The sequence below is a fragment of the Sesamum indicum genome, linkage group LG10 (assembly GCF_000512975.1).
Source record: "Sesamum indicum cultivar Zhongzhi No. 13 linkage group LG10, S_indicum_v1.0, whole genome shotgun sequence".
In the NCBI taxonomy this organism is placed as follows: domain Eukaryota; kingdom Viridiplantae; phylum Streptophyta; class Magnoliopsida; order Lamiales; family Pedaliaceae; genus Sesamum; species Sesamum indicum.
Window position 1 is genome coordinate 3226029 of NC_026154.1, and position 11787 is coordinate 3237815.

General features: G+C 34.6%; 1 protein-coding gene across 1 annotated transcript; it reads left to right on the plus strand.

Annotated features, from left to right (window-relative positions):
* Positions 1450–11164, plus strand: LOC105172031 (DNA mismatch repair protein MSH1, mitochondrial-like). The gene is made up of 16 exons (XM_011093370.2): positions 1450–1547; positions 1875–2004; positions 2130–2227; positions 2705–2780; positions 2921–3040; positions 4393–4440; positions 4637–4701; positions 5585–5670; positions 6130–6294; positions 7170–7279; positions 7373–7478; positions 7791–7866; positions 8248–8306; positions 9786–9853; positions 10373–10546; positions 10761–11164. Exons 1-16 carry the CDS (start codon positions 1450–1452, stop codon positions 11022–11024), a joined length of 1743 nt encoding a protein of 580 aa, XP_011091672.1. The 3' UTR covers positions 11025–11164.

Genomic DNA, 11787 nt, shown 5'->3' on the forward strand with positions numbered 1-11787 from the left:
TTACAATAAGCTCTTTTGATTTTTTTTTATAATTATAAATACCTTTTTGTTTTTTGAATAATACGAAAAGCTAACGATCGCCTAATAAATACTTTCTAGAATGGGCTTGTGACGAGAAGGTATTTGTTAGACAACTGCTAATACCAGATGTATTTGTAATTTTTTAAATAAAAAAAGGTAATTGTAGTTATGTCAAACCTTAAAGGAGCCCGTTGTAATTTGCCCTAACTTTTTTTTCGAAACATTTATATATCAATATGTTCTACTTCCAACTAGTATTTCTAATACTTTTAAATCTTTTACATCTTAATCACTGCATAATTCCGACATTGATCCTCAAACATAACCAAAGTGTAGAACCTAATTTTATTTGAGTTTGGAAATTTCGCAGTTGAGGAATATTTTTCATGACAAAAGAGAAGCAAGCACGCCATAGATTTTACTCCTCGTTATGCTAAGTGTTAGTTAATATTGTTTGTGAAACTATGTGAATGTGATACTTGTGGGAATGATTATGAAATTATCAAAAAAGACAGTTCGAAGATTAAAATTGTAACCTGTTTGAAAAGCAAAAATGCATAAGTGATTACGTTTGAAGACCAAAATTGTAATTATCGGCCTTATTTACTCAAATTTAATTTAGGATAAAAGAAAAAAAGAAGAAGATAAAAAGGCTTGAACTTGGTTTGGGCAAACAAGAAAGGATGAAAACAAGCATTTGTCCATTCGTGTGATGAATATGTCCGTATGCCTATCTGCCCTCCTCTATAAGTCCAAGTATGATTTATATTTCACGAGCCTCTCTGTTTCTGTTTCGTTCTGCTTTGCTCTGGCGGGAAGCACCACCACTCCCCCACACTCTGCTTTTTCGATAACTGAACCCATCTCTCTCTCTCTCTCTCTCTCTCTGTCTCTCTCTCTCTCTCTCTTTCCCCACCTTCTTAACTATTTAATGGGAGTGTCCTTGTTTACGTGTGCTGAACAGATTAAGTCTTTTTCTTATGGGTTTTTAAAATGTGGGTTTATGGATTCTTCTATATGTCTCTCTTGCGTAAAATTTGTGTTAGAAGCTAAAAAAGACTGTTGCTTTTTTATGTGTGTGGGTTATTTTTCAAGTGTGGCTTCCAGTAGAGAATATCTACTTAATCATCTGTGTTCTGTTGTACATGAATATTACTGTATTTTGCTTCCAAGAGTCTGGCTTTTTGTGGAAAGCATTACGGATATACACTTAAAATGAAATTTGAAAGCCCTATCACCTGTACTTATGATTCGTATTTTTGAATTCTGGTTGTGCTTCACTTTCAATTACTTCCATAGAGCTAGAACTGGCGAGCCCGCTTGTTAGCTGTTTTTGAAGGTTGTTACTAGTGTATATTCAGGAGAGTATAATCTAATTCAGAAAATGAGAACATGCAGATGATAATACAATATTGTGCCTATTCCATCATGGAATATGTAATACCCCAGCAGCTGGTTGCTACTTTACTGAGTCAATTAGCTATTTCAGGATCCAACCTTTTGATTGGCAGACCTGCTTCACTCAGGTTTTTGAAAGGGCCTGTAAAGATGGTTGGAAACCTTGTTAGTTAATTTGGAGAAGTTTCTTTACTTCGATATAATTATTGCTTATTGTATGATTTCCTTGATCTCAACTTTGGGAGCGCATAATTTTAGACTAAACTGACTATGGATGATCTGCATAAAAAATTGAGTGTCCTGATATATTTGACAATCAGCATCAGTCATATCTGTATTCTTTCACATGGTTCTTTAACAATATTTTTCCGGCCTTTCCATTTCTACTCTTTTGCATACATAATTTTTTTTAGAATGTGATATCTAATTGGGTGCCAATTGTTTCCTCTTAACAGTATCAGGCGGTCTAATCACATCTTTTGCTTCAAAGAGAGAAAGCTTTATGTGAAACCGTCAAAGAAACACAAACAATCAAAAATTGCTGTAGAAGACAAAGATTATGCTCATGTCATCTGGTGGAAGGAGGTTAGATAGATCTCTGTTTTGCTGATTTTGCCACATAATTAATCAGCTAAATTACAGCTGATTGTTCTCGTGCAGATGTTCATAGCTTCTTGCAAGTCTAATTGGACCGTGTTCCCTTGTTTCAGAAAATGCAGATGTGCAGAAAGCCTTCTTCTGTTCTGCTGGTCAAGCGGCTTACATTTTCTAATTTGCTGGGTGTTGATACGACCTTGAAAAATGGAAGGTGAGCTGTAAAATTCTCTTTGCGTCACAGAAAATATTCCAGCCATCCTTTTACATCTTTAGTCAAATGCAATTGTAGTCTTAGATATGTAAGCTTAATAAGAAGCCAAATAATAATGCAATCGTACTGACATGCTTGATGAACTTTGGAAACTAAGTGCTTTTTTTCACTTGGTTTACCTATGTACGTCATCGGAAAACTTTCTTGTCATAGAATGCTTATTACATTACTGCTTTCCTTTTTGAAACCTCAACTGTATGAGGAAATGTGCTTTTCACTGATATAGTGTGTATCCTCTCTTCTATTGTACATACTTGATCATTATTTCTCATTGCAGTTTTAAGATTTATTACCCAGTTAGGCTTTGTTACTCTTATGATTTCAATTTTATGTGGGTGATGCATATTTTAGAAAAAATATTGCAGTATTATTTACATGATGTCAATTTGGTAACTTCTTTTCCTGATTATATTGCAGCCTAAAAGAAGGAACTCTAAATTGGGAAATCTTGCAATTCAAGTCAAAATTTCCTCGTGAAGTTTTGCTATGCAGAGTATGTCAACATGGACTTTTCCTGCCTGTTATATTGTTTATTTCATTTTTACAATTCTGGTTTCATGCACTTACGCACACCACAAACTTGACTAATATTATGCCCAAGTTCTCCATCTTACCACTTTTCTTTATTCCAAGGTTGGAGATTTTTATGAGGCGATTGGTACCGATGCCTGCATTCTTGTGGAATATGCTGGATTAAATCCTTTTGGTGGTTTACGTTCAGATAGCATCCCGAGGGCTGGTTGCCCTGTAGTGGTACTTATTGTCCATTTTATTTTCCGGCTCTTAAGACTTAGATGGTGAGATTCATGTCAGACATTTAGTTATCAGATTTTGTGCCTTTTAAATTGCAGGCATGGTAGCTCTGTTGGAACTTTCTAATGAATTTTCATTATACTTGACTTTTATGTTCTGAACTAATAATTTTCCATAATATACAAGCTAATGCTTCATCACATGCACTGCAGCCACTTTAATAACTTGCTGTGTGAGGTTTTTATCCTGGCGTTTGTAGCCTATTTGGTTTAGGTTGTATGTTTTTCTTGGTTATGGTTATTAAAATAAGTACTTGAAAACCATAATTGATTAAACTTGATTATTATATATTATTTCGTGATTATCAATGTGGGATTTATAAGGATTCACAAACAAATTATAGAAATTTAAATATGAAAATATCAGAAAGGCCATAAGAACTTTCAGTTACATAATTAGAAATTTGTGAAAATGTTTGTGTGCTTTTCCGACTAGTTGTATTTTGGTCAAATATTAAGGTTTGGTGATTGTGTTTTTCCTTCAACCATTTGTTTCTCATCAAAACCAAAGAAAAGTAGTCAAGTCAGTGCTGAAAAGATCGGTCCTTGGTTCTCGATATTTACTGGTCCACAATGACCTCTTGAGGAGTGTACTCTTTTGTATTTCTGATGGTTCTGGGATCCTTGAAAGAGGGAAGAGACCAACTCGAGAATTCTGATGAAAAAGATCTTTTACACTTATTGTACTTGTTGCAAATATGTCTGCCCTTGAGTTTGATGTTAAATTATTTAGAACTTTGGGGAATTTATGCTGTTTATGCAACCGGATTTTTGCTGCAATAATTGAAGGTTCCCTTGATGTGGTATTATAGTGGCTAGGTTTAGGTTTTAATGAAGTGGGACGGGCTTCGAGAAGAGAACATTTGATGTTGGGAGTAAATGATATATTTCAAAGACAAGTATTGTAGGACATGCAAACATTTCTGACATGGGAATTGTTGTTCTAAAGCGAATATTTGTTCAACATGGTGATCAATCAAAACCAAACGGCCTTTCTTACTGACTGCCAAAATCCTTTGAAATGCATGTTAAGAAAGAACAAATAAATTTATGTCTCAGTGAAGAAAGGAGTAAATTCTATGTCTGTTTGATATGACTGCACTGCTTCACTTCTGAAGAAGAAGGTGAAGCATGCCAAGCTAGGTGATTGTATACTATGAAGAGAAGAAGTTCTAATTTCCTCTCAAACACCTATCCTTTCTCTGTAAGCTTGTGGCTAGATGTTCATATCCTTTTCCCAGAATTGCTCTGTTGGGTTCCACTTGTTGATATTTCACTTTCTTATTCCTGCAGAATCTGCGACAGACATTGGATGACCTGACACGTAATGGTTTCTCTGTTGTGAGTACCATGACTTGAGATTTCCTGCTTTGCCCTTGAATTGCGTTTTATTTTATAAAACACTCTTCCACACCCCTGTGCAGGAAAAAAGACAATTTTTTTATATTCTGCAGTTTAAGCGTCTTATTATTTTACCCAGTCTTTCCTGCATAAACTGGGTAATTTGGAAACTCTGTTTTTGTTTTTCAATTTGTAGTGCATAGTGGAAGAAGTACAGGGTCCAACTCAAGCTCGCACTCGTAAAAGTCGTTTTATATCTGGGTAATTTGCATATGGACTTGATCTTTTGATCAACTAGCTCACTTTGTTGTTTGGTTGCATTATTTTTGTTGCTACTAGAATCTTATCCGCTCGTGTCAACTAACTTTTTGACACCGAATTGGGCTAAAGAACTTTGTGATGATGTTTGTTTGATATCTATTTTTACTGAGATGTGACATTCCCATCTTTGTATTCTGAATATTATTTATCTAATTTGAGGCATGATGTATCTCTCTCTTGTCAAGTTGTGGTTGCTCTTTAATTGAAGACCTTAGTCTATATACTGAATGCATTTTGTCTTAACCCATATGCAGAAGTCATTGGGTACCTAGTGATTTTTGAGTTCATCATCCGAAAAAACCTGGAGCTTAATTGCTAGAAATCATAGGAAATAAAGCCATTTGGCCTGGACTTTACATTTAGAGCTTATGTACCTTTTGTAATTAGTTAGGTATTCAACCTATCTTGTATTGCTTGCACTTTTAACTGTTACAACCTATGCAGAAGTCATCGGGTGCCTTGTTAGTTTTTATTTTATCACCCCAAATATTTATGGCCCTTAGTTGCCCACAGGTAATCATAGAAAAATAAGGTCTTCTGGCACTAAGTCGCTGGATTTTGCACTTAGGCTTAAGAAGCACAGGATAGTCTGAGGACTTCAAATGAAGAGTCCCTGATTGTGTTTAGCATTCTGTCCTTTATATCGCATATAATTATTTGTTGGTCCCTCCTTTGTACTACACTATAAGTCTATAAGTATCAAACTGACATATTTTGGCTTATAAGTGCTGTTCAGATGGTGATTCTTAGAAGTACTAGGTGTTCTCTTGTATCTTTCGGCGAAATCTGCGGACCCTGTTCTAACTTGACATGAGTTTTTCAGGCATGCGCATCCTGGCAGTCCTTATGTGTTTGGTCTTGTTGGAGATGATCATGATCTGGATTTCCCAGAACCAATGCCTGTAGTAGGTACGTGCAATGGAATCTCTTGTGCGTAATAGTTTGGGTGGTGATAATCTGTTTAGAATTTCACTTTTGACTTGTTGTTTTCAATTTCCACTGGAGGAACATTGATTAGTATTCTGATATAACAGAGTTGCTTATGGGCTTATTGTTAAAATCAAACCTGGAAGAATAAGTTGATGAGAAATTAAGTCACGGAAAGAAATAATGTGGTTGGGGCATTCAAGTAATGTGGGCCAAGCGCAGAGACCTAAAGACTTTCATGTTCATACTAAAATTACAATGCAATGGCCACCTGGCTGAAATAGACATGTGATGAATGTTAAGTATAGGAGATCACTCCTTTTTAATTAAATTAAACAGATTAAGTATCAAAAGTGATTACATAAACTATGTTGAATTTCTATGATTTTACGGCAAGAATGGATCTATATTTTTTCCACTAAAGCTGATTTTTTACCCAAGGGATATCTCGTTCGGCTAAGGGATACTGCATGGTTTCGGTGCTGGAGACAATGAAGACTTATTCTGCAGAGGATGGGCTGACAGAAGAAGCCTTGGTTACCAAACTTCGTACTTGTCGGTGCCATCATTTGTTCCTGCATGCATCATTGAAACATAATTCCTCAGGTTTATGTTACAATCGGCATCATATTCCTTGTGGTAAAATAGTGTCTGTAATTTGTTAAATACAACACGGGACATTCTTTGGTAGCATTTTAAATTGTATCTTTGATAGCTATTTTAGATAATTTAATGTGTCCCCTTATGCAATTTATCTGGTACTTTATACCTCCTTTAACCACATTCTGCAAGCTTTAAAGAAAGATAAACTTCTAGACAAAAGTTTATTCAGATCAAACTTCAGATGCTCTTGTTTCCGCCCAGCCAAATAAATAAACAAGCTTGATGAAGGAAAATTCTGAAAGTTGTGTCCACATTGTTCTCCATGAATTCTGTGTACAATAGTACCTAATTGTGTTACTCTGGAACTCCTTTAACTTTCCATTCTTTGAATGCTCTGCCATATAGGACCATCTTTCTTGTTCAGAAATGTAATACTATGGAAACTCAGTGATGTATACGTTGTTTTAACTACAAAAGCTAAACTTTGTTGATCCTAGCCTAGTGTTACAATCTTCAAATGATGCATGGCTTAATTGATTTCTGTTGGAATTTTATGATTCCATGAGGACTTTTCATAGAAATGACTTATAGGATAGTATTTCCATTCTTGTCTCGCAAAAGAAAAAAAAGAAGGAAAACAATGCTATTATGGAAATGGCTATGTATCATGAATTTCTAGAACAGTTAGTCACCTTTCACGTGTCATTATGATTTGGTCCGAAGTCTTTAGTTTCGTGATGAATGATATACTTCATATCCCTCGAGTAAGGAAGAACAGAAGATGATCACTAACATTTGGAGATAAACTTTTGCCCAATTGCTCTTTGTTTTTATGATTCATGTCTTTTGATATTCATATCCCAGAGTCTTCTTTGCAGGAACTTGTCGATGGGGAGAATTTGGTGAAGGTGGCCTGTTGTGGGGAGAATGCAATGCTAGACAATTTGAATGGTTCGATGGTAATCCGGTGAATGAGCTTCTGAAGAAGGTTGCAGTGAAATTTTTAATTGCTTGCATGTAGAGCCTGTGCCTCACTTCTCGAGTTTATCAGTTTGGTGCATTAAATTTTGTGCATATTCAGGTAAAAGAGCTTTATGGCCTTGAAGATGATATCACATTCAGAAATGTTACAGTTGCCTCAGAAAACAGGCCCAGTCCTTTACACCTTGGCACAGCCACACAAATAGGTAACTTGAAATAAATGCAGGTTAGATGATGCAAGTAAATTGACATTATTGATTCTTTTTGGCTGATTTGACCATTTACCGAAGTGAATCTCAAACTTGCTAATACTCTAGTAAAAGTATTGAACCAGGCATAGAATCCTTTCATTGATAAGGTGGTCATTTTGCAAAAAAAGAATTGTGTGAATATAGCCATATTGTTGCAACAATATACTAAACAGAAAAGTCAATGTTTTCATTTATAATAAAAGGGAGTGTTGTCCAAATTGATATATGTCAAATAAGTGAAGTTTTTTGTTACTTACATGTCATCAGGTGCTCTTCCAACTGAAGGAATCCCTTGTTTACTCAAAGTGCTGCTTCCATCAAATTGTACTGGGCTTCCTATTATGTAAGTGAGAAGTTAATTATGGATATCCTGCTTCATACTTGATAAAACACAAAATGCATTTTAAATGTGCATATATATATATATATACATGTATTTATATATATGTTGAGCGCAAGGCCATGCCAACTGTAGCTTCAATTCAAATCACAACCACTACCTGTTTGGATCTACTGCCACTTTTTCATAGTCACTGCTATAACTATCAGTCCTAGCATATCACCCAGATTTGGTGTAATGTTGCCTGTTAAAGTGAGAAAGAAGGAAGAGGGATTGGGAATTGGAGTCTCCCTTATTTCCGTGTTCTTTGGTGATCTTGTTTCAACTGACTTGCATCACTGTTACATACTGGTTTCCTACTTCTCCCTTTTTCCTTTTTCACAGGTATGTTAGAGATCTTCTCTTGAACCCTCCTGCTTATGAGATTGCATCAACAATACAAGGTGAGTCGTAATGAATGCAGCATTTATTCTTCAGGAACTTCTGTATGTAGGGTCGTTTCTTGTTCATGATTCAGCAATGGTATTTTGGCCGAAGAAACTATATAACTGATTGCTATCATTGACATCTCTTCTGTTAGGTGACTTAGTTCTTAGGTTAATTGCATCGTCCACCCCTATTATTGTGGATAACTGCACAAACCTCCCTTAATATCAAAATTACCGACACTGCTCGCTGACCATCGAATCTGATGAAACCTGATGAAATTTGCAAAAGAGACGAGCTTGCCCTTGCTAGGATTTATTAAGTATGGGGAATAATTGTACCTTTTCTTTTTCTCAGATATTCTTTTACACAGGAGTTCATTGATTTGATTCATTATGCAATTAACATAGAATGTGATTGATGTAAATCTAAGAGCAAGTTAATTACCAGGGTTACCACAAAATATGAGAATGATTTAACGTTCATCACATCAATTATCATCTCAATTGTAGAGTGTGAACTATTTCCAAGGAAAGATATTTAATAAAAGAGGAAAAAAATATGTGGTTATACATTGACTTCAACTTCTACATCCCCTTGTCCATGGTTTTTTGATATATCAAAATATTCTATAAATGATTAGTTGCAAGGGATAAATTGTTGTCTAATTTTTGGTCAGTTGGGCCTTTTCAAGTATGTTATCAAAAAATGATCAGGATGGTTGGAACTTAATTCAACATTGGTTATTATGGCTTACTTTTGTAACTTTGGGGTTGTGTAAAGTTACAGGACAATCCTTGTAGGGACTCAGAATGTTGGGTTCATTATCTTAACAGGGACAATGTTTGGATAATGTTCTCAAATTATGTGCATCATCATAGCTGTGTGAAGTTTATTAGAATTCTAAGTCACCAAACTCTGCCAAGTTGATTACTAGAAGGGGGTATTGTTAGTTGGTGATAAGTAAAAAGGGAGGGCCTTGTATACAAACCCAAGAGGGGAGCTTTGCATGTTGGCCTAAGTTACTGGGACGGGAGGGAGGGTATTGTAATTGTCCTTGATGATATAATGATAATTTTGTTCCTTGAGACTGAATCTATCTATTGATGCTTCTATGTTTTCTGGATAACTGTTGTATGTGTTTCTCATTTATGTGATGCTTTAGTAATTATTTTGCGTTCGATCTCTCTGAAACAACAAATTTTGGTCTTGCCTGATTATATTCTTGTAGAAGCTCAGTGATTTTAAATTTCAAGGCTCTGAGATATCATAATCATTTTTCTTTTTTGGAAATTATTGTAATAATCAGAAAAGGACTGTGTCTGCAAATTATCTCACAGAGCAAGAATGGTCCGTCATTATGACCAATGTGCAAACAGTAATGCTTATATGCTCAAGGATAACATTTCTCATAATGTGCGTTGTGGGTATCTTCATGGTTTTGTGATTCTTTTTGTTTTTTTAGCTTCCTTACTGTTACGTTTGTCTCTTTGCAGAAGCCTGCAAACTGATGAGCAACATAACATGCTCAGTTCCTGAATTCACCTGTGTTCCTTCTGCTAAGGTTGGACTCTTTATCTTGTTTTCAGTAGTAAAACTGTCCGCTTCAGTACCTAAGATCCAAAACATTGTATAATCTTCTAGAATCACAAATCCTAATTGCTCAAACATTATGGTCCGACCTTTGCAAAATAAGGCTCTGTTATGGCCATTATATCTTTAAGAACTTCAGAGTGGATTCTTGGTTTCAGTAATTTTTCAGGCGAGAAGCTAGGATTATTTTCATGATGTTATATCGCTGGTACTCAGAATGATATTGCTTCACATACTATCAGCTGTCATTTTACTATTCAAAATCATTGATTCATAAAGATTGGGACGCGATAACTCATAAACATGGTATTCAAGAGCTGGGATGCAATGGTAATGATAAATGCAAAATTTTACGGCTTTGGGTACAACAGCCTTCAGTTGCAACTCTCAGCTAATAAGCATTAACTATTCCAATTATCTGTATGCTTTCTTCTGAATGAACGCAATCTTTTGTGGTAAATTGTAGCCTTTTTCTTTTGTATATCTGCAGCTCGTGAAGTTGCTGGAGTCGAAGGAGACTAATCATATAGAGTTTTGCAAAATAAAAAGTGTTCTTGATGATATATTGCAACTGTACACAAATTCAGAGCTCAACGAAATTCTGAAATTATTAATGGATCCTACTTGGGTGGCAACTGGATTGAAAGTTGAACTGGAGACACTAGTAAGTGATTATTCTGATCTGACATACACTGCATTATTCTTACTTTTAGCTCATCCTCTGATGGTTGAAAGAAGCAATAACCTATGCCAAGCCATTCATGTGTTTGTTTTTCTAATTCATCTTTGAAAATGTTGGTTTTGGTATTTCCAGTATTGGCATTTCATTTACATTTTTGCTGGAATTTAAGGCAATAATTTCTTTTCCTGAACTTCAGGTGAATGAATGTAAATCAGTTTCGCGTAGAATTGGTGAAATTATCTCCTTAGATGGTGAAAATGATCAGAAGATAACATCTCATCCCATAATTCCAAATGAGTTTTTTGAAGACATGGAGTCTTCCTGGAAAGGTCGTGTCAAGAGGATACATCTGGAAGAAGAATTTGCAGAAGTGGATGCAGCTGCTGAGGCCTTATCTGTAGCTGTAAGTCTGTCTGACTTCTTGAAGATAACTATTAATATGCACTCATACACCACTTGAGAGATGAGAAGCACTACATGAACATGGGAAGGTTACTCGCATATAATTTTCCAATAGTTGGATAGACCAGACTTGAGACGTGGGATTGACAATTGTAATTGATCAGATGTGTTGAAATTTGTTTAAGGGATAATTACATCTCATCCCCGTTCTTTTACACAAATCACCCCTGCCTTTTTAAAAATTACAGAAATCACCCTGACAGCCTTAAAAATCCAAAAATACCCCTGTTAACTCGGTCAAACTTTAATTTAATTTTTTAATGACAGAAATGTCCTCAGAGGTGTTTTGTAATTACCAAAATATAGAGGGAGTGTCAAAGTAATGTTTATGGGATGAATAATATGACAGGACATCTTTTTATTATTTATACTAATTTTTAATTTAAATTTAAATTATTTATTAACTTTTTTTAATTGAAGCTCTATATAAATTTATACTTTTTAATAATTAAAATATTAAATTTTCAATTAATATATTAATAAAATTAATTACTAGTTTATAAGTTTAAATCAAAAGATTATCATACTTTTATAGATTTTTAAAATTATTAAAATAAAAAGATTATTTATCCTCTATTTTTATTTATAATTAAATTTTATTAAAGTTAATAAATAATAATTCAAAATAATTTATGCAATTTATATAAATTGTATTAGATTAGTAAAATAAATTATTTTTTTATCAAAAAATATTTTAAATTATTAAAAAGATTTTTTAAGAAAATTATTCCTTCTTCCCAACCCTACAGCCATGCCATGCC